Here is a 22,740-nt window from a genome sequence, read left to right on the forward strand (position 1 = left end):
AAAGGATTTGTTTTGTTTTGGAAATGCACAGAAAGGACATTTAATTTGGTACATGAAGTCAGCGTTTACAACAACATTTGGATACAGATAAGTTTCATAGCATAATACAAACAATTTCAAAACAAGCTATTAAAAGAAAGAAAACCCTCACAGGTTCATATAAGAGTTTCTCTCCATGTGGGATTAAGTATTCTAGGACTTCATTCTCCCCTCATATAAGTGCAATTCCATTGCTTTCAGATCCCTACCTGATGTACAGTAGGATAAAATGAGAATCAGACTATGGGCCTTATATCAAAACCCAGTTATATTTTTATATGGGCTTACCAGAAAACACTCTTTGTTAGGCAGGAGATTAAAAGAGACTCCAGTCCAGTTTATTGCTTAAGCCTCTCCCATCAGATGATGAAAAAGACTGTTTTACGATTGTACTAGAATGTTCTACAAAAAGGGGTATATAAATACTGATTTAACTTACCATTAGGCAAAGCTTTCAGAGTCAACAGGGAATCATTAAGATGGTTGACAATTTTAACAGTACTTTCCTGAATCTTTTCTACTTTTTTGCTCAATCCATTCAACTCAGACAAAAGGCCTGTTGGAAGAAATAGTTGTGATTTTTCTGTGCACTAAAAAAATAAAGATACAGACCACAGAAGTCCTATATACAGAGATAACAAACATGCACTTATGTAAGCACAAGGAACTTTTTTTGTCTTCTTTAACAAAATGAGCATTTTAAAAACATAAGTGTAAACTGAATGCAGAAAGCACAAATAAGATCCTGTGGGCACTGTATCACACAAGGTTATCCTTTCTGGCAAATTCAAACCAGAAACAGTCAGAACAAAGTTATGAATTAAAATTATTCAAAGGTGGTGAACCCTTAAAATTTCTATGATGCTCTTGACATTTTCCTTGAAATACAACAGGAGGCATTTATTTTTCTTCTAATTATTTGTAGAATCCCCTCACTAAAAATAAAAGCATATGGAACAAAAGAAGTGTGTATTCGGCCCATCTGAATTACCTAAGATGTATGTATTTGTGTAAAACTTTTGATATTAAGAGCAAAGATCAGTTTAGTTACAATTCATCTCTATGAACCATTTCTGTCCAATTTTGTTCAAAACTTCCCTTAGGGTCAAACTCTGCTCCTAAACATGGTCTGCATTCAAAATGCTTTTGCACTTCCATGGTGCAGACTCAAAAGCTTTGCTGGTCTTTTTGGAGTGATAACAAACTAAAAGGATATTGTAATTTATAGAGGGACTCTAATCCAAAAGGCACTTTTTACAAACAGAAAGAAAAACTCCAGTTTATGTTTGTATTTCAGCTATATAGAAGGTACAAGAAAAAAAGATTATGATTTAAATACATTATCCTACAGACTTGTGTAATCCATGATTTACTAAATCAACTGAATGAATGTATTTCTTCAAGAATTATGTTTGTCCTTCACCTGTTGTGCATTCTCTAATGACTTCATTCATAGCATTCAGAAAAACAGCCATCTATAGAAAGCAGTACTTGGAGACAAATCAGGCATAGTAAAGGTCAATTTACTAAATGTTTAACAAGCAAAATTATATTATTACCAAAAAACGTAAAATATGAGTCCTTAATAAAACATTAATTTCAATAGTACCAAAATGCATGAGTATTTATTTACAATATTGTGTTTTAGCTTCAGATCATTTGAGAAAAAATGAATCTACCATAGAACAGGCTAAGGAAAAGGAAAGAAGCAATAAATGTGAATTCTAAAGAACTAACCGTTACTTTTTTTCTTCAGATTTTTAGCTTCATTCTGAACTTTGGAGCTAAGCTGCAGAGTGTCTTTGCCAAGAAGACTGAGAGATTCATCTGACTGGAAAAAAACAACCAAAAAACAACAGAAATCCATTGCCAGAAGTTCAACTGAAGACACTGACGTGTCTATGGACATCTAATGCGATGTAGTGAATGTTCTCACCATTTCTATAATATTCTATTTATTACCTTGCTAAGAATAAATAAAAAAGTTGTAATGTTTTGCTCAAGAGCATGACACTGATATAAAACCTGCCAAATTCCAGTCTGAGCAGCGTTACTTATTTTTCTGTTACTTTCTGGAATATATGATAGTTTTAGTTCCAGATTTATGGACAAATTCTCAGCACCAAGTCCTTTTGAGGTATTCCAGTCTTAAAGCATTATTTTAATTCGTTTATCCATCTGGAAAACCTGGATAAATGTTTAGGAGGAATCATGCTGTGTATATGACAGCAAGTGATAAAATAATAAACAAGCACATAATTCTGACTATTTTGATCACTATCACGTGAATACATTATCATGTACTTGCCTCTCCAGCAATATTGCAATGCCATATGTAAAACATAGTCAATTCTTTTCTTGGGCTTACAATCATTTAAAAAATGCAAAGAGATAAAAGGAGGGAAACACGTACAGTATGAAAGTCACCATTACAGGTAGGCAACTAACTGATCAGGTTTTTGTAAACTACTGTTATAATAACAACCTGGTAATTTTGCAAGGCAGGAGAATGGAAGATGTGATATAAAATACTTTTTGTTACTGGATGCTCCCAACTAAACAAAACAGTTGTGGTTGTGACTACGTAGAACTGAAGTAGGGACAAGTTGAATAGAAGATGGTGAAATAACTCTAAAACGTAAAAGGGAGCACCAAGGACAGGGAGCTTAAGTCATACAAAAATTACACACTTCTGGGAAGTATCCTCTAGCGGGAGATGTCCCTGCCTATAGCAGGGGGATTGGAGCTAGATAATCTTAAAGGACCCTCCCAAACCAAACCACTCTATGATTCTGCAAGTCAGATGATAGATGACAAATACACACTGAATCATATCTAGTCCAGCTTAATATTTATCATGTGTATAAAAACAAAAGTAGTAAAGAGGAAACTGAGACAAATAGAACATGAAATCTGGTACCCTTACTGCCTTAGAGCATGGATTCAGAATACACAATATATTAGCAGGCAAGACAGGCTACCCTACCCCTCCCCCCCCCCCCCCCCAATCAAGATGATCCAGATTCCAGCAAGTGAAAACAGATGCAGAACAAATATTCCAAAATGAGAAAGATAAGGAAGTTAAGATGCCAACATCAATACTTACTAAATCCAAAGGGCCATTCACAACCCTAGATGCATCATCTGCCAAACTCTCTGTCCTTTCTATCACATTTTTAACACTGGAGTGGGTGTAGACAGCAGCTGTTGCATTTAAAGTCACATCTTTCACTTTTGAGAGGCCACTAAGTAAAGAATTAACAAATAATTCTATTTTTGTGAAACGAGCAATATATACAAGCAGTAAGTTCCACGTGCTCTTACACGTGCACAGCTTTCTAGAATTCATGATGCATGCTGAAAAAAAAGTCTGCATCTCTTCCAAAGGTGGAAAAAAGGGCTTTCAGTCCACTATTTTGAACTGAAAAAATTCCAGATCACCAAAATACTTAAAATATTTATTTTCTTTTTGTTGATGGTTAATTTTTCAATTTACACACATATGGATAATGGATACATATATATATCCATTTATCCACAGATAACATTTTGCATGAAGAACAAACAAATCACATCATGTAAACATAACAGAACATAAACATGTTCCCACCTGGAGCTCAAAAGCAACACAGAGAAATACAGAACCTAGGAGGAAATATAAGCATCTGAAAACTACTCCATATCGAATTCTGTTTTGGATTTGTTTGGATACAGTCAAACCAGCAGAGCCACTCAATGTAATTCAAAGCAAAATTTCCTGTTCTCAAGCTTAAAATATGAATAAAATTTTCAATCTTATAAAATTTAAAGTTTAAAACAGCTCTGCTGATTTTATAAGACAAATGAGCAAGAGTCCTAGAAATATCCCTGTGACAGAATATTTCCACTGAAAAAATGATTCAAAAATTGAGCACATTTGGGATTGCAACCCACTCTTTTCTGCAAGATGCTTTGAAAGCAACAATAATGAAGGCATAGCAAAAATAGCTTCTTGATGAGATTCAGAGATATATATTCAAAGAAGTATTCATACACAGATCACAAGCTTTTCAAGTCCTACTATGGTACATTCACTGGGCACTTAATAACTCACCAGTTATTGTGCAAGTCAACCACGTGAATTTCAAGACGAATCAACCCCCTCTATATCATTTAATAAAAATACTGTACACTACATTAAAGCTAAATTATAACTGAAAAGACAAAGAGAATAAAAACTGATTGCTTTCCCTTAATGGACTAAGCTACTACTACTACTTATTTAATTTAAATCTGACAGGATTACAAATGAGACCTCTCCGTATTTCACCTTTCTTAAGTTTCTTACCCCTCCAGTGCATCTGCAAGTCTTTGGAATTGAGCGGCATGATCCTCAGCTCTGTACACCAGGTCCAGCACTCCTCTTACAGACATCTGCATCACCAGCTCATCCACATGGTGTCTCAAGTTAGTATTCCATTTGAGTAGCTCATCCTGGTGGACCTCCAAGTTCTGCACAACAAAAGGGTTTCCTTTTTTCCTGCCCCCTCTCTCCTCCCCCGCCCAATAACAAAATCCACTTGATAGTGTCAAACAGGATATTAAAACTTAAGAACTTACTGATGTGGAGTTCTTTACATCTTGGGAAAGAGCAGTAGCAGCATTCACTAAGAATTTTCCTTCTTTAATAAGCATGGTTGAGACTTCTTTATTTTCCTTTACACTCAGCTTTTTTTCCTATAGCAAAAAATAATTTGTTTTTTATGGTGATACGTAGGTTAAACTCTACATATATTTGATAATCATTATTTTTGTTTTCAAACAACAATCCGGTCTCCTTTGAATTTTCAAGATACTGTATAAGTTATATATAAGATGTTTAAATGCATACAGCTTCCTAAAGGCTAAAATCAACTTATAAACAAAATTTCTTATTTGATATTTCTTATATAAAAATACAGATCATCCAGTCTTACATTTAATTCTCCCAGGTTGCTAGAGATAAGAGGAAACAAGCGATTCGTCTCATTGATGTTAGCAAGTGCATTACTTAGCAGATCCTGGGCATCTTGCAGTTTGCTGTTGTGCTTCGATAAGAGCTGGCTTGCATCATTTTTCATCTCTGCAAGCTCCTGCTGGGGTTTAAGGTAGTCTTCCTGAACCTGAAGCAATAAATTTTCTGCAGCTCTGGCAATGAAAGGAAGTGAAAAATAAACACATGGTAAAGGAGGGACAGGCATGGGGGTCATCCAAAATCAATGTAAATGCACCTTCTTACAGAAGTCCACAATTTTTTCATATAATAGCATGCATACATACACTAGCCTAGCTACCTGTCTGAGCACACAGAAAGATGACAATGTCAGGGAGAAGGAAAGGAATACCATTAATAAGCTTTGCATGTGAAAAATAGAAAAGTGTAAATATAGAATATAAGTATATGAATATATAAATATTCATCATTAAAATGACCACTGAAATACAGTCTTTATACCTTAAAATCAGTAAGACATGAAATCCCCCTCCCTCTCCTCAAATCAGTCAGTTGTAAATCACTTCCCTTGGTCTATCTGGGAATATTTGTACATCTATTTGAAAGTTTTCTAATACTGAAGGAAATCAACTCAAAATTATATTGAAAGTCTATTCCTCTGTCTCTCTTTGTTTCCACACATATGCTGCACCCAGCAACTGCTATAAATTTCACATAAATTTTTGCCCCTTTAACCCAATTTCAAGCCATACTGATAGAATCGTAGAATCTTAAGCACTGGAAGGGACATCTGATGCTGAAAGTCAGAACCTTTTCTTAGTATGCAACAGAACACTAAGATGTTTTTTTAAGTGCAAAGAAGTTATGTGAAGTTCCTAATAAATAAAAGAATAAATTGTACACTTCTAGTCCATGTCCACTACTTAGCATCTGTACAGTTTAATACTTGGTACAAGGAAAAGTCCAGCAAACAAAATCAGATATTCCACCAGTATAAATATTCTGTTCTACTCCTAATTAAAGGATATAATAAAGAAAAGTTAAATTTTCAGAAATAATTTTGAGCTAATTTTTTTATCTTCTGAAGCCAATACTTATAACAGACACTTTTCTGTGTAACCTATCCCAGGGAAGTTGCTTTAGAAGGGGATTAGATGGTCTCCAGAGGTCCCTTTTAACCCCTATGATTATGTGATTCTTACAGCTGTCTGTGGGAGCTAGCCTAGGGCAAGATATTGTATTTCTGAAGGTGGAACAAAAGTGTTGCTGACTGTTGTATAGTTGTTTTACACTGGCAAGTCTTAAAAAAAGATACAATGAATTCAAAAGCTATTTCAAAATGCAGGCAATTTGAGACAACAAAAATGAATTCTAAGCAGTGGCTCAGAAAACGGAGTAAAATGCCCTGGTTTCATATGCAAATCTAGTCGATACATATTTAATTGACAGTATTTTACCATGTCCTTCAGTAGATCTTGGTCTTGCAACTCTCTGAGACTCTTTTACTATGTCTCCAGTCCATAACAATATGTGTATTTGGGCATTATTGGGCAATTGGTAAGTCTTTCCACTTACTGGAATGCATCATTGTATCACTTCCAAACAACCATGGATTTGACTTACTGGTATTGTGTGAGATGCCTAAATATCTTCAAATAACATAACTTCAAATGCAGAGTTCATATAGGTCCAGCCAAGCTAATTACCATAACCCAATCTATTACTACAGAGCAAGCATTCTCCAGATCTCTCTCCAAAAAAGCAATTCTGCACAGTACAGACAAATGTGAATCAAAGTTTCCAGTAGAATAGGCTTACTTTAGGACACTGGTAGCATTATAGTGCAATTGAACAAAATCTTTCTTGCGCAATTCATCCAGTAGGGCTGAAACATCATCCTGCAGGCTCTGAGATGTAACATTTGACAGTGGGAGGTCCAGGCTCAGTGTTTCATTTAGAGACTTTGCAACTTCAGCAAGTACTACATAGGAGAGTAAAAGATTTAGTCATACCACTAATAAAGAAATATGTGAACCTCCTGGAGAAGTTGCAGCACTTCTGTGTTCTGTAAATAGTTCTTTAAAAGTTACAAAGGAAACACCCTTGTAAATTCTGCAAAGAAGTGGAAATATCTTAAAAGCAGGATACCTTTGATGGCTGTATGTACTGTGTCAATAAATCCACTCAGTTCTTTACTTTTACTCCTGGTTTCCTGAGTCATTGTGTTAAGTTGCCAAGCTTTTCTCAACATTCTAGATAACTAGAAAAAAAATCAGAGACACTCTTTAACAATTTTGTTAAAACACTGATTAATGAATGATAATTGCTCACCTTTTTACATTTTCTTTTTTCCCAATAGTGAAAATACTTTGTGAGAGGAGACTACTTTTTTAACAAGGCAGATCTAGCTGCTTTAGAACTGTGATGTTTTCATGCTGCATCATTGTTATTTTGAAACTTCCAGCCCCTGATATCAGTGAAGAACTAGTCAATTATTTTCACAATCCATAAAACCATAATTACCAAAGCTTTTACTTTTGTATAGTGAACACCATATACTTGTATACATCAATTTTCATATCCTAAGATAATTCCTCTTGGCAATAACAAGGCTTCTAGGGCAAGCACCTAGTTCAATTAGTTACACATGTTCAACAATTCCACAAACTGGTTAACCCCTCTTTCCAGAAAGACTATAGAATAGACAGAATTCTTCTACTGAAGTCCATAGATTTAAAATAATAAATATTCCAGCGTCCATGTTCAATGCTATGAAACCTCACAAGATTTCTCCACAGATTAAGAAGGCACCACCTACCTCTTCAGGCAACTGATCAACATCTCTTGACAAACTCAGAAGACTTTCTTCTGCTGTAGCTAACCAGTACGTTGGATCCTCTCTAGAAACTATAAACCCCTGTAAGAAACAACACAATAGTGTAAAGAGTCCACTGTGTGTCCAGATTTCTGGGGAAAAACAACAACAACAAACTATTCAAACTATTTAGACCGCTTATATTTTTTGAAATGACATTGTTCTAAGGCACATGAGATGACAGAATAGTTACATACACATAGCTGATGAAGAATAGGTGGTCATTTCTATAGATGAAAGTAAATGAATCTCTTGATCTAGCTATGTCATGCTTTCAATCCAGTAATAAAAGAGAAGCAATATTCAGCTTTCCTGATTCTCAGTTTCTCCACAGTCTGAGCTGTCCCAAAGAAGCTACTTTCAGAAATCCAAAGAACCATGAAATTAAATGTTGCCATCCAGATCCACATCTTCCACAATTTCAACAGCTGGTCACATCAAAATAGCTGTATCTACTGTGTATGTTAAGGATGACCCTGAAGCTACATTTCAGTGTCAAATCCAGTGCGTGGCACTCAAGAGTTTGTGATCTTGGCACTCAAATAACACAACCAACTCTGCCCTGAGGAACCTTCAGGCTGTATTTGGCTTCAAGGCCAGCTCAAAACCGCTGTGTTTGGCAATAAATAGGACATTGTAACTAACTGATACATTCAAGGCCTGCAACAGAACGCCACTTCTCTACTGATGCAAAACAGCATACGGGATCTCTTAACAGGAAGGCAAATCTGGGTAAAAGTTGGTTTAAAGTGGAAAGGACAGTCCTTCAGCAAAGACCTCTAATTCAGATAAATAAATACAGGGATTTTACAGATGTTACTTCTGTACAAGAAAAAAGGGAAGGAAATCTTTCATTATCACAAAACACAGAAATGCCTACTTCCAAACAGAAGAACTATGAGACTTCCAACTTATCCTCAAGATTAAGTTGTTCAAAGAACACTGTGCCTTCACATAAAAAAGAGTGGAAATCATAGCCACAAGAGGTTTGAATCATTGTTAGATTCCTTGAATATCACATGTCCAAGTGAGTGACAGTTGGTTTGGACTTAATTTTTACATAACAAGATATATATTAAAGGAGAAACTTATGCTGCCTTCATTTTTACAAAGGATTTGACTTTATAATTAAGTAGATGTGATATATTGAATAATGCTTATGCTCCCTGAAGACAAAGCTTCTACACAAACATAAAACAGTTACAGAAAGCAAGTCAGTTGTATCCTTAAAGAATTACAATCATTTGGTATGCTTATGCTTTCATGGCACAAAGGAAGGGAAGCAAAACTGAAGCTTGATAACAAAAACATTAGCAACTAGAACTAAAGGATAAGACTACCTCTGCTGAAGCATAAACATGTAATTTAATCCAGTTTTCCTTCAGATGTTGCAATTATTATAATTTTTGAGCACTTGGGTCAGAATTCAGTCTGCCTCATGCTTCAATAGGTGAAATTTTAATTCAAACTTCATTTGCAGAATCCAGCAGCACATGAAAGCTCATGTTATTCTGACTGTGGTGTGATATGGTGGAACACAAAGACAGTAGTTTAAGCCCTGTCTTAGAGCTTGTCTTTTCTCAATCACTGCTGGGCAGAATTAACAATAAATAAGCTTATTTTAGTAGTCATTTAGTAGCAAATATTTTTACTTATCTCTGGCTTTGTACAGAGATGACTAGAACTTAATCTGCAACAACAATTGAGCCTATGGAGTCCACTAGGTGTTTAAGGCAGCACAGGAGCTGGGAGGAAAGTTTTCTACAGTCTGGAAGTATGCAAAACAAGCATTCTAATAGCTTTTGTCTCCTAAGATGAAGGACAGAGGATCATACTTTGATGGTCACAGAACTGCAAGGAAAGCAAACTGCTGCATCCAAGGAGACCTGTCTAACAGATAAGCAGTTTGGCATACTGTTCCCCAGGATCCTGGCAGTTCTTTGAAAGGAAACAAAAGGGACCTGATATGATGCTTCAGACTGATTGCCAAAAATTATGCTCTTTAAATACAGTAAGTCTAGACAAATCCTAAGTATCCACACAATCCAGATGAAACACGCACATATAGTACATTCAATAATCACATTACTGATTGAAAAATATATTCAGACATTTATTTAAATGTCAATACAACAAAATAAAAGAAACATCAGCAACTAAAGGGCTTAAAACTAATTTCTATAATGTTCTTAATCTGGTGTCATTTACAGATACACACATAAACTTCAGGAGGACCTCATTAAAACTACTGTGAATGGCTGCAAGCTTTCTTTTAAAGGTGTGACTAAAATATTTCTACTACTTATATGTTTGTATTACCTTTAGATGTTTTGTTGCATTCTCCAGCTCTGATAGTATCCCAGAGGGCACATGGACAATACCAGTAAGGTTCAATGAAAGTATGTCTTCACTGAGACTATCCAAGTTGTTTAGCAAAACCCCTGTGCAGTTGTCATCACAAGCTAGACAAACCATTCCAAAAAGAAGCAACATTAGCTTTTCTTTAAAAAAGCAACCAAATACTGCTATGGGCTGTTGTTGTTTTGTTGGATTAATTTATTTATTTATTTATTTACATAGCACGTGCCTTTACTTTTTGTGTCAATAATAGAACACAATTTTGAAAATGCAGGCTTGTAGTCTTGCCCTTCCATGCCTACCCCAGTAGCGGACCAATTCTAAGCATGCTATTCTTAGGTTAGAACACATTCAAGCTGTATCGATCTTGCTGACTACTGAGCTTCTTGCTTTACTATGCACATAATGCACCTATTTAGTTTTATTGCTGTAAATCCAGGGCAATGCCACTAACAGCTACCAGACAGGTTACAAAGATACCACAATGGAAATAGATTCCTTGTAGGTACATTTATTCCCCATTTTCCTGTATAAAACAAAATATGAGTCTATATTCCTGGTTCACTGTAAAAGCAATTACTGTAATGAGTGGGTCTTTCTGCTATCAACTCTCTCATAAGGGACTACATGACTAATTATTGATAGAGCATGCCTGTACACATGAGATGACTCCTTAAGTATTATTAGAGCAATATCAAAGGCGAAGAGTCAATGGTACAGGAATTTAATGTTTTCAAATAAACAAAAGTATGCTACAAACAGCAAATAAGTATTAAAATTATCTATTCTTAAATATGCTCATAGTGCTACACTAGCCAATTTAAGGATTAACTGCTGGTCTGATATTATGGTTTGCACTGCAGTTTCCTCTTTGTTCACAGAATCACAGAACAGCTGAGGTTAGACAGGACCCTGTTTGATATTGATTAGTTCAAGCCTTTTATAAAGAGAATAGACCAATCAATATGAAAACACTCTTGGAATAAACCAAAGCCCAGAAGTAAAGAATTTCAAAGCCACCTACAGACACACTCTCCTTCCAGAAGAAGATGTCTTGGTTCACACTCCTCACAGAGCTGTCCTGTCACACCCTGCTTACAGTGGCACTTGCCAGTCACACGATCACAATTAACATGAACAGAGCCACTTGGATTGCATTGACACAGATGGCAGCTGCCTCCAGGAAGCTGAGGGTCACCATAATAGCCAAGGGAGCACCTACAATAGGAGGAATTAGACAAAAAACATCAGGGGAGATTCATCATAAAACCAGACATCATATTTCTCTTTGAGAATCATTGATAGAGTTTTGACTAAGTTTCTTTACAGTAGCTAACAAGTCACAAGGGCCTTCCACACATATTCATTTATTTGCTTATGAATAATCTATTCCAAGAAAAGGTATGGTTTTTATTATTCAAAACTGTCCCTGCAATTTGGGGGCAAAAATTGAGACATGGTGTATGACTCACTTTTCGCAGTACTGTCCTTCATAACCTGGGAGACAAGCATCACAGTGGTAATCATGGTCGCCTTTCAGGACACAAGTGGGACTAAAACTGGAGAAAGAAAAAACAAATGCCTGCTAGCACAGAAATGGAAAACCACGCAATGACAGAGAATCTCATTCGGCCACAGATCGAGCATCTTCTGCTCAACATAATGCAGTGGGTTAGAACATGTATTTTGTTTCTTATAAAGATTGCTTTCCTCCAGTGCAACTCCCTTACTGCATATCATGCTAAAGCATCTTACAACTTTCAGTTTGAAAGCTGAGGAGTAATGCTTTTTGTGTGCCAGAATGGAAGCTGTCAGCCACCTCCTGATATTTCTGGTGTCCATCCCTCACATTCAAACACATCCTCTCTGAGCCATTTCCTAGCTCTGTTTTGCTCTCTACACAACCACATATAAGCACACTGAGAATCTAGAAGGTTGCAGGTTTTTTGTATTAATACACCCCTCTGCAAAATATACTCCAACGAAATCAACATAGATTTAAATCCATTGTTCCAAAAGTATTTTACAGATGAGTAAGTCGAGGAAACCACATGATATGGTCGTAATATTTATCTAATTGATATCTGCATGCAAACACTAAGAGTAGTTCCACTTGCACTCTGACTCAATTATCCAAAAGCAACAGCACTTTTCAAGCATCTAGATGAAAAGTAGTCTACATAACATTTTGGTTTTAAAAGTAACTTTGTCTACAGACAAAAATTACAAACAAAGGAGTACTTGTTTTTATCCTACTATTCATCTCATTTAAAGCTCCTGAGCAGGCTGGAAATGGCCTGAAATACTGAAGCATTGTCTTTAGAAGGAAAAAGAGACCCACATTTGAAACTGAAATATGTCAGTGCAACCTACTCTATTATCTATAATATCTGAGACCCAAAAAAAATGACATTAATCTTTTTGTTTTTAAATCCTCATAAAGTAATCACTAGATGTAAACACTAAACTTAAGCTGTATTTGCTAAAATAAGTAGCTTACAGAAAATAAAAATTTAAGAACATATAACAATAACTATCTCCTATTGTCATAGAGTGTGGGACATAGGAGATGGGACATACAGCACAAGGCATCTGGAAAGCTATAACAACATTGTATGTAATAAGTTTCGGTTACCTAATAGGGTTGGCTCTGGGACAAGCACAAAGAGAGCAGTCGTTGACAGATCCAATTACTTTTCCATAGTAGCCTGAGGCACAAGCACTGCAGTAATCACCAACTGTGTTATCTCTGCAGTTCTGGTACACAAAAAAGGAACTCAGACAGTTTAAAACAACAACAAAGAAGAAGAATTTTATCTTCTCCTCAATCCATAAATGCATCAAGTCTTTAACAATCTCATCTAAATATCACCACTCATTGGTCAGCATTCTCTGGGTAGAGGGATGTTTTATGCAAAAATAAGCAAAATGCCAGCATATTTTCCATTCCATCGGACAGACTGACTTAATATCTGTTCTGAAGTGCCATTAAGATTCGTATATTTCTACATCTACAAATCCAATTTAGATCAGGAAATCACAGTATAAAACAAAAAATTGTCCTAAAAAAATATCTGATGGAAAAATTAAACACGATATCTGTACCAAAAATACAAATCTCAGTGTTTCAATAAATGCATTTGGCAGCTATAAAACAATAAACAATCACAGTTAAGATTCACAGACACTGTATTTAATTTATAGTACTCAACAAAAGCCAGTGCTATTAATATTGAAACACTAAATCAGTATTACAAACATAATTAAAGTAATTCCCTTCATTAATTGTTTTTCTTCTTTTCTATCATTCTTATTTTTATGACTGTGAAGATTTCAGAGGTTAGCAGAGTATATTAAATAGTAACAATACATCTTTCTATTGCATGGGAACAGAAGACAGGGGAAAATCGTTTATTTTGCCTACACAACTCAGATAGAAATCTTTGAGTAGTAAACGTAACACGTGGGTGAGTCGCTACGCCTGCAATGAGGGAGTGAGAGAATGAATGACTGTTACTCTTCAGTATAAAAGATTTGCATGGACTGGCCTCACAGTAATAAGAACCATCACTCTTATTCATGAGATTCAAACTTTAGGTGAAAGAGTGGCTTAAAAAGAGCCTGAAGGATTGAGGACTGAGTTCACAAGACAGTAAGAGGCTACATGTTATTCCTGTGCGACTCTTCTTTTTAATTTTTGGGACAAAATGATGGAAATAAAAAAGTTAACCCAGCTGAAGCATAACCTTAGATTACTTTACTCTCAGGATGCCAAAAAGAGCCTCTTTAAAGAAGCTCAGAGGACATTTGCTTCAAGAGAGACAAGAATTTAACATTGACCTAGTCTGTAGTATGGAATGGCTTAGTGCTTCTTTTACTTCTTCTTTGTGTGATTAAGCAGACCTTGGCCAGACCAAGGAATTATTAATGATTTTGAAGATAGTGACCAAAAAGCTTGATAATTTTACAGAATAGAAAAATTAATCTGAAAAACAGAACACAGATTTAGAGATGTAGATAGGGAAAATTACACTTTTTCCATACAGTATAGCCACATACTATTCCCAGAAATTCCTTTCATAGAGTACTGACAGTGCACGTTCAGGTGAAGCCAATGCAAAAAATGCATAAATTGTACATACCAAACACTTTCCAGTTTCAGGGTTGCAGGTTTCACTGTGATTATTACACTGACATGGCACACAAGGTGCTATAATAGCATGAGTTTCTCTTACACTGAATTCTCTAGGCTTTTCCCTGTAGTATCCTGGAGCACAGCTCTATTCATAAAGGGAATTTCAAAAATAAAAAAGAAAGAAAGAAAGAAAGATTATGGCTGTCAAAAGTTATAGACAATTCTGAAAGTCATTTGTGTAACTTCATTATTACTTGGCACAGAAAGGATTCAAGGATTTAGTACCTGACAGGAGAATCCAGCATAGCCAGCAGGACATCTACACTGCTCTATAAGATGAGCTCTAGGTCTGCCTAGATGCATGTCTTCAAACTTCACTGCAATTTCCATTGAGATATTTGAAATTCTGTAAGATAAGTGTACAAGACAGCATGAAGATCTAGATGAGGCCTAGCACCAAAACTAAGATACAAACATTTTTATGTTTCAAGGTAAGAGCTACCACAGCTATCATATATACTCTCCCATGATCCTCTTTTCCGCATGGAATATATACATGCTCGTGGCAGGGATGTTGGAATTAGGTGATCCTTAAGGTCCTTTCTAACCTAGACCATCTTATAACTCATTGAGTATGAAACACCTCAATAAAACCTGAAGATTTTTTGAATGAATGTATGAGATTAACACACACCAAAAATATCTGAAGTACTTCAAAGTAATATACATTGGTTCTCATTGGTTTGCAAAAACTGACAAATCCACCATGCAAGAGTATGCAAGTTGGCCTCAGAAAATCTAGAAAGAAATACAACAGCTCGGCTCTATGGATGCTCCTAAAGATCTATCAATAACATAGTTTACAGCCTGTCAATCTAGTATAATCCCATATCTGGTGGTGGAACCACTCTACTGATGTAAAGATGCAAGAGTATAGGGTTTTTGTTGGATGCATCTCTGTTTGTCTTCTTGTTTCTAAACGAGTTGATTCAGTGATCATATAACATCTCCTTTCTTTCATTAGTAACCTAGTTTTGTTCAAGATGGCAGTAAAATGTTATTCCCACCTCAGAAGAATATTTCACTACCATGGCCCGTAGTATGTAAAACTACAGGAAAGGACCAGATTTGTACAGACATGTATCACATGTTTTAATTCTTTGGGAAAATGAAAAACAAAGAAAAAAATTCATTACCCATAAAAATAACTTGGTAAAGAAATAACCTAGAAAGCATCTAACTATATTGCCCATCAAAAAGAACACTGCATCAACCTGTAAAACTTTGTGATTCTTCATGGGCTTTTCTATCAAAATAAGAAGCAGATATTTTTTAAGGCAATAAATGTTTTCTTATCAGAGAAATTTAAGTCATAAATAGAAAATTGGAGATTACTCTAATTTGAAGTTAAACATTTACTGTATAGTTCTGCAGGAACTATTTCCAAGTTCAATTACAGTAAGTACAATGAAATAATTAAAAACTTATTACTTTACCTGCTTTGCTGTAATCCTTGGCCATAGGCTGCCTTGATAAGGATGTATTCAATGTTGCTTAGCACAGACATAAAGTCAGAACGTGAGACAGGCTGGTCAGACACAGAATTAAAATACTTCCAAGAATCCTAAGGGAACACAGCACACATTATTAATAACCATCAATATTTAAAGCTCACTTAAAGCTAACGGTCTCCTTTCCCCTACATTCTTTTGGAAATTCAGTCAGTGACTGAGTCTATACTCTTTGCCCCAGAAAATCCAACACCTGGCACTAGACTAGGACAAAATGTTTTTTTACACCATTTCTCCTCACTTTTCCTTCTCTGCCCCTAAATTCCATGCCTAATTTCTACAACACAATTTTCCCAAGTATTTTTTACATGAAATAGATGCAGTGTAATGCGGTTTATTTGAGATCAGGTATGCATTTCCCAGTGTATTTTCTTAGATATTTGGGGCTTGACTGTAAGAGTTCCTATAAGATACATATCTCTATTTCAGCACCAATGTATTAACTTACCTCCTTCATTTCTACTTCTTTCTCACTTCTTATTCCATTTTCTGGAGAAGGGCTGTCTACATAGATGACCAATTTGCTGGTATGACCACCTTTCATTAGAATCTGTGGCTCAAAGTTTGAGGTTCCAAAGCCATCCAAAGCATAAAAAGCAACAGTGTATCTCAGTTTGCCTCCATATGCCATAAGCTGTTTGGATATAGAATTATTACTTCCATTAATCCCAAGGTTATAGCTACTAGTTTTAAGGTAATAAGAAGATTTGGAAAGTGACAGTTCTTTGAGGAACTGGCAAGAAAAACTGACTTAAACTTAGCAGTTTCTGCACAAATGTTAAGCGTTTATTTCTAAAAAGCAGGCAGTTTCTTCTTTTAGGACCTTTGAAGGTATATACTCAGTTTTCATTTAATTCCTAAGCAGTAGAGATTCCATGATCTATATATTGAATCCAGTGTCAAAGTTGTAAGCCCTTTAAAGTTTCTAAACTGAAATTGAATACATCACACATGTAATATCTGGAAAATAATACCATACTTAAATAAGGGTGTTACCCATTTATAGTATCAAGAAAAATCTTATTATAGCAAGAACAATCTATGTAAGTTCATTTATGCAGTCACATTAGTTTATACCATTTTATTACCCACTTGAATTAAATAACACAGAAATATGTTATCAAGATAAAGTGACCATTATACAAAGGAGTGATATTAAAGAAAGTTTAAAGAAACTATCGAGAAAGTATTGTAATTATTTAATAGTCTCACCTGGTCTCCCTGAAACTGCTCTGGCAACCTCCAGTAAAATGTTTCTGTATTTAAGTACTTTCTGACAATGGCAGCATCCAGTAAAACATCAGGAAATTGTGAAAATACTCCTTCCACTGTTCCAGTCAGGTTACTTTGAGCTACTACATGCAGAATGGACTGGTCTGGAGTTAAGGTTATCTATAGCATGAAGAGCAATAGATTCGTTAATGAAAAATATATTATTTTGATGTAATATACTGTTAATAGTCTTAGTTTCCTTTAGATAGTCAACAATCCATTTTAAAGTTATAAAAGCCCAAGCTAAAAAAAAAACTGGGTTTCAGAAATAAGACTTTACTTTTTTTTGTGGATTTACTGTAAGTCACTGTCCCTGTGAGCTACTTTATTGCAGTTCACCTGATTCATTAAATGCATGCAGCCTTTTGGTGCACCACAGAGGTACCAGGAATATAACACCTAATTTCATGCACACGTTTATGTTACTCTACTTACGGGAATTCTCACGTGATCTTCTACTTCCAAACAAGATGTAGACATCCCAAAACAAAAACACGGAGTACAGCCTCGTGCGTTGTTAGCGGACAGAGCAAAAGTTCCAGGTTTACACTCACTGCACTGTAGCCCAAATACATTTTCCTGGAGGGAAGAGGAAAAGAGCATACCAGCACATTCACGTCACTTTGCTAGCAGTACATTTCATTTCAATTACAGAATGTTTTTTAAAAACACAGAACATTAAACAAATTTCACGTATTTGATTTCCTAACTAAAATTAGCAATTATGTTTTCCATTTAAAGGTAGAAATCCATTCCTTCCCCTGCCTCCACATAAAACGGGCCCATAAAGCCAAAGCTACTCAATATGAATAGAAATCAAGGGACTACAGCTCTCCATTGTTAAGTCCAACTTGAAGAAACACCAGAGTAATTAGTCAATGTCGATCTCATTATTAATCAGAACGTTGGAGAGAGACTTGTGAGGGTATCTATTTGTTGTATTGAAGTAAGTTTCCTATTACTACATTTTTCAGTAAGTGTCCAACCGTTAAAAAAATAATAATAGCATAAAAAATTGTGCTATTAAATTTCTGCCCTTAGTGTTTCCTGTTTTTAATAAAAGAATGCCCATTCAGACTACAGTGTTAGCAAGATACCCAAAATATTAAGTACTGCTTTTGTTTATAGTAGAGGAAACACAAATTTGAACTTGCAACATAATCAAATTAATAAAGACATTGAGATCATGTTTTTTGTATTTATTGGTTTCTTCCTACCATTATAAATTGGATTTTCAGAAGCTAAGATTGTATCATCCGAATTAATATACTGTTCCCAAACCTAATAAAATCATGTGTGTATGAACAGAAAAAAAAAATCTCTGTACATTGTTTTTTTCCCCCATTATAAGGATTATAAGCCATTATAGGGATACAATAGCTATTCTGCTGGAGTTTTCTAACATTTAATTAGCTTTCAAAAATGTTTTCACATCTATAATGGAAGGAGCTGTAGATATGCTATCTCTACAGAGGACAAAATAATTATCTGTCAAAACAACAGATATGGAAATTATATCTTTTTAATTAAGAAAGAAACAACCTTTTTGTAAGCAGTTGTCTTAGTCTCATAGATTGTTTCAGAAAACTCAAGATGGTTATGCAGCCTACAGTGCAAAGCCTGAGTCTGGCAGCAGAGTCTTTCTAGACTCAATGAAGGAATAGTATTTCCATGCCTTAAGGTAGTAATATTTTCTCTACACTGTTCATTGCATTAGAATTTATTTTCATCAGTAGTCCTTTTTGCTCTTTTTCAATCTTCTGAGTGTACTGGAAAAATAACTTTTTTAATAGACACCACAAAAGAATGCATATGAGTTATAAGCAATTATTATTTGCAAAGAAAAAATGCAGGAGGCATAAATAAAAAACTCAAAAAAATATATCACTAAAAATCGTATCAGATGGCATTTACAACATACAGAGAACTATACTGACATTGAAGTCTCTAGCACCATTTTCATTTATTTAATAAGGTTTACAAAAAATTTGTCCCAGAACTCATGGCCTATTCAAAAAGTTGTCCTTGCCCTTTTGTGAGTCAGACAGAAATCTAACAGCAAAAGGGAAATCAAGACAAATGTATCCTCTATCCTTTTTCATTTCTACCCTACTGTACTAACACATGAAAAATAGGATTCTGAACGTATTATAAAAGGATGTGGTTATAGATATTCACTTAGCACAGAATAAACATATGGATTTCACGTTTAGTGAATGCAGTCAAACTGAATTTAGGAGTACAGTGAGAAAGGCTGACGTCATTAAATATGCCAACTCCCATACAAGATTGGATTGAACAATGATTGATGTCTTTCAAATGTACAGTGGTTGTTTTGTAAAATTAGCAAGAATTCAGCATTAGTCAGTTAGAAATGATTTCTTATGATCAAGCGTGGGTCTGACCTCTACTTCTTAGCACATATCTACAGAAATTCCATGAGTTTTGTCTAAAAGAGAAATGCAGTACTGTGCTACAATGATTGTATGACCACAAACTGGAAATAAAATTACCTGGCTGCTTAAAAACAAATTGAAGGTACTAGGAGAGGCAAACTGTCTAGCATTATTTTAGGAACTTCTGAGAAAAGAAATAACAACGTCATGTTGGTAGCATTAATGCTATCTCTTTTGCCTGCAGCAGTGTTTGCCCAAACTGAAAAACTCATCTGGCAGTTTCTAATACAGATGACTCATAACAAGACTGGGTTAGCACTGGCACAAAAAAAAAAAAAAAAAAACAAACAAAAAAAAAACCATTAGAGGTGACTTTAGGTGTTCTTACAAATATCTCAGAGGAGGGATGCAGTCTAAGATCCTTCCATCTCTATAGCCATTATGATTTTTAAGAAATAAATTATCAGAAACTCCAATGTGTCCTAAAACTTCAATACCTTGCAGGTACAGATGCCAGTCTCTTCTTCACAACCACAAAGTCCTTCAGTGTCATCACACATCTCTGTTTTGGTTCCTCTTAAGTCACAGTCACATGCAACACAGTCTGGGTAGTCCCTGTAGCCTAATGCGCATCTGGAACAGTTTTGTCCTCCAAATTCAGCTTTGCACTGGCACTGACCAGTCAAAACATCACACTGCAGACTATTTGAACCAGAGTCGCTACAGTTGCAGGCCTTACAGGGAAAAGAATATATTAATATCAGGAATAACTTTTTTAAGTCAACTTTGCTACAACAGAAGATGTACAGTAAATTTAAAATAGCCATTAAAACAGTGTTTGTCAGCAATTGCTGTACAATATAAAAGTGAAGAACTTTCATATAGACATGGGATTGTTTCCCTTGAATTTAAAAAATAATTGTACGTCATATTTCTATTGAACTGTGGAATGTAAAATATAACCAGTTTAGAACCAAAAGAGTTAAAGGAACAAGTCCCAGAAGATACCACTCAAAAATATCTTAATTAAAACAGCATTAATTGAGTGTAATAAATTATAATAATGTTATGTAAATAGTGGATTTTATACACACACAAAGAAAGAGAGACAATAGATTTATAAAATGGAATAGATTAACAGAGTGGAAAGAAAAGTCTTAATACTGACATTTGTTTAAGACTTCCAGGAGCACTAATAGGGTTCACATCTCGTTCCAGCTTCATTTCTTTTTTGATCAGGAATTGAGAATCTCACTGAACCCAAAAGTAGGAAGTCTAGCATACACTGCAGTTCAGTGTACAACACCTACAAGCACACATATAGAGCATACTTATGTATTCTCTAGCATTCTTCACACATTTGTTGCTCACCCTTGGTATTAAGCAGACTTCTCACTCTCTCAGTACTATGTACTACACTGCATAGTCTAATACACTTTATGACCAAACAGGTTTCCAACTTTGGCTCCTAATTACTACTAAAGGTCTGCAGTTGTGAAGGTTAAACCCTGCTTTATCACAACAGAAATTATTTACACATATTCTCATCTCAAGTTCACAATGATAAATAAGGACTCTAAGGTACACTTCACTGAGTGCAGGACTTGATTTGGCAAAGGTTGTAAACAAAACAAAACTACTTTTCTGCTCAGTAAATGTACCCAGGAATAGATTCCACGTACTGAGAAAACATACAAGTTAATCCAATTTGATCATTGGTATGTACTGTGGAATCAGACTATGAAAGGAAAACTTAAAGGAGTGATAGTCCACTGTACCATTACCCAAGTGAAATGGAATAGGAACCAGTAAACTATTTACAGAACATTCACAGAAATAATAAGAGCAGCTTGAAAATGCAGATTTAGAGAATGTTGCCATAAACTGTGGAGATTACAAACACTGAAGAAAAGGCTGTATTATTGGGCTATGTTATCATCCTTACTCTAAAAAAATTAAAGATGGAAAAAATAAAAAAATTTGGCTGATGCTTGTCATTCTTATCACATACAATGATGGCGATAGTCAAGTTGATTGTATTTGTGGTTTCTCCATTGAAATTGCCCATTATAGTCAAGTAATTCTGAGGCTTTCTAAAGTCTTAGCATTTATAAAATAAAGATTGGTTCAATGCCATATCTGACAGGGATTTACAGGGAAAACCTAATTGTGTGAATGTCTTATACTCCTTAGATCTGCACTAAAGTTGCATTTTAGTACTTAAAAATAAATGTTAAGCTCCATTCAGGAAACATAAACAAACTACCTTATATAACTTATATTTTAAATATTTTTTAAAGTGTATCATGACTTAAAAGATATCTGTATTTCACTTTACTTAAAGCTGTAAAATTAATCCTTGGTTAATGTAAAAACTGTGTTCCTTGCTTGATTGGTCCACAACTGATAGTCAAAACACACACTTCACATTTCTTAGATGACCTATGCACCTACCCAGACACTTTGGACCAATATTTTCAAAGACAGCATTCTTAGAAAGTTCCTCAATAAACACTAGAATTAACACTTTGAAACATAAAATAACAAGTGAGGTACTCAGAACAAGAGTACAGTTCTATCATAAGTATATGTTACTAATAACCAGCAAGCTGCTTTGAACTGTCCTGCCATTTCAGCAAGCCTACCATACCTTGCAGCCAAGTTTAGGAGAGAGACCCCAGTGGTTTTCTTCACAGAGTTCACATTTTGGTCCTCGAGTATGAGGGGGACAAATGCATTGACCAGAATCTGCATTACAGTTGTTCTGAGTATGAGCACAGTCACAGGCTGCAAAAGAAATGAGACCAAATGATTAACTTTACCTTTCCAAAACAAAATAGACTCCACAACTATTGATAATCTTGCTTCTCTTGATACAGTATGGCACTCCTTGTACTCATTATCCTTAACTGAGAACTAAATTACAAACAGAGTGGCAATTATTTTTTTTTTATTTTTTGGTTTTTTTAATTGAAAATCCAATATTCCTGTTTGATGTAGCCTGGTTGGTGATTTCAAAAGCAAGGCCACATCTACACAGGGAAATCAACAAAGCCAAACAAAATTACCATGGAGAAAAGTAAATCTACAGAAAAAAATGCTATTATAAAGGGTGCAAAACT

At 35.1% G+C, this 22,740-nt stretch overlaps 1 protein-coding gene across 1 annotated transcript in view; it reads right to left on the bottom strand.

The window, feature by feature from the left end:
* Positions 1-22,740, bottom strand: part of LAMA1 (laminin subunit alpha 1) — a 95,245-nt gene that overhangs the window by 23,869 nt on the left and 48,636 nt on the right. Inside the window, exons 22-42 of the mRNA XM_072329414.1 lie at positions 22,269-22,405; positions 20,116-20,352; positions 17,658-17,801; positions 17,163-17,342; positions 16,399-16,584; positions 15,876-16,003; positions 14,665-14,785; positions 14,387-14,524; positions 12,880-13,001; positions 11,717-11,803; positions 11,269-11,462; positions 10,206-10,348; positions 7,830-7,928; positions 7,160-7,271; positions 6,830-6,992; positions 4,995-5,205; positions 4,639-4,755; positions 4,367-4,530; positions 3,146-3,284; positions 1,777-1,870; positions 479-595 (exon numbers count right to left, since the gene is read on the bottom strand). Of these exons, the coding sequence (XP_072185515.1) occupies positions 479-595; positions 1,777-1,870; positions 3,146-3,284; positions 4,367-4,530; positions 4,639-4,755; positions 4,995-5,205; positions 6,830-6,992; positions 7,160-7,271; positions 7,830-7,928; positions 10,206-10,348; positions 11,269-11,462; positions 11,717-11,803; positions 12,880-13,001; positions 14,387-14,524; positions 14,665-14,785; positions 15,876-16,003; positions 16,399-16,584; positions 17,163-17,342; positions 17,658-17,801; positions 20,116-20,352; positions 22,269-22,405 (3,033 nt within the window). The remainder of the gene's footprint in view (positions 1-478; positions 596-1,776; positions 1,871-3,145; positions 3,285-4,366; positions 4,531-4,638; positions 4,756-4,994; positions 5,206-6,829; positions 6,993-7,159; positions 7,272-7,829; positions 7,929-10,205; positions 10,349-11,268; positions 11,463-11,716; positions 11,804-12,879; positions 13,002-14,386; positions 14,525-14,664; positions 14,786-15,875; positions 16,004-16,398; positions 16,585-17,162; positions 17,343-17,657; positions 17,802-20,115; positions 20,353-22,268; positions 22,406-22,740) is intronic.

This window comes from Excalfactoria chinensis, chromosome 2, assembly GCF_039878825.1.
Source record: "Excalfactoria chinensis isolate bCotChi1 chromosome 2, bCotChi1.hap2, whole genome shotgun sequence".
In the NCBI taxonomy this organism is placed as follows: domain Eukaryota; kingdom Metazoa; phylum Chordata; class Aves; order Galliformes; family Phasianidae; genus Excalfactoria; species Excalfactoria chinensis.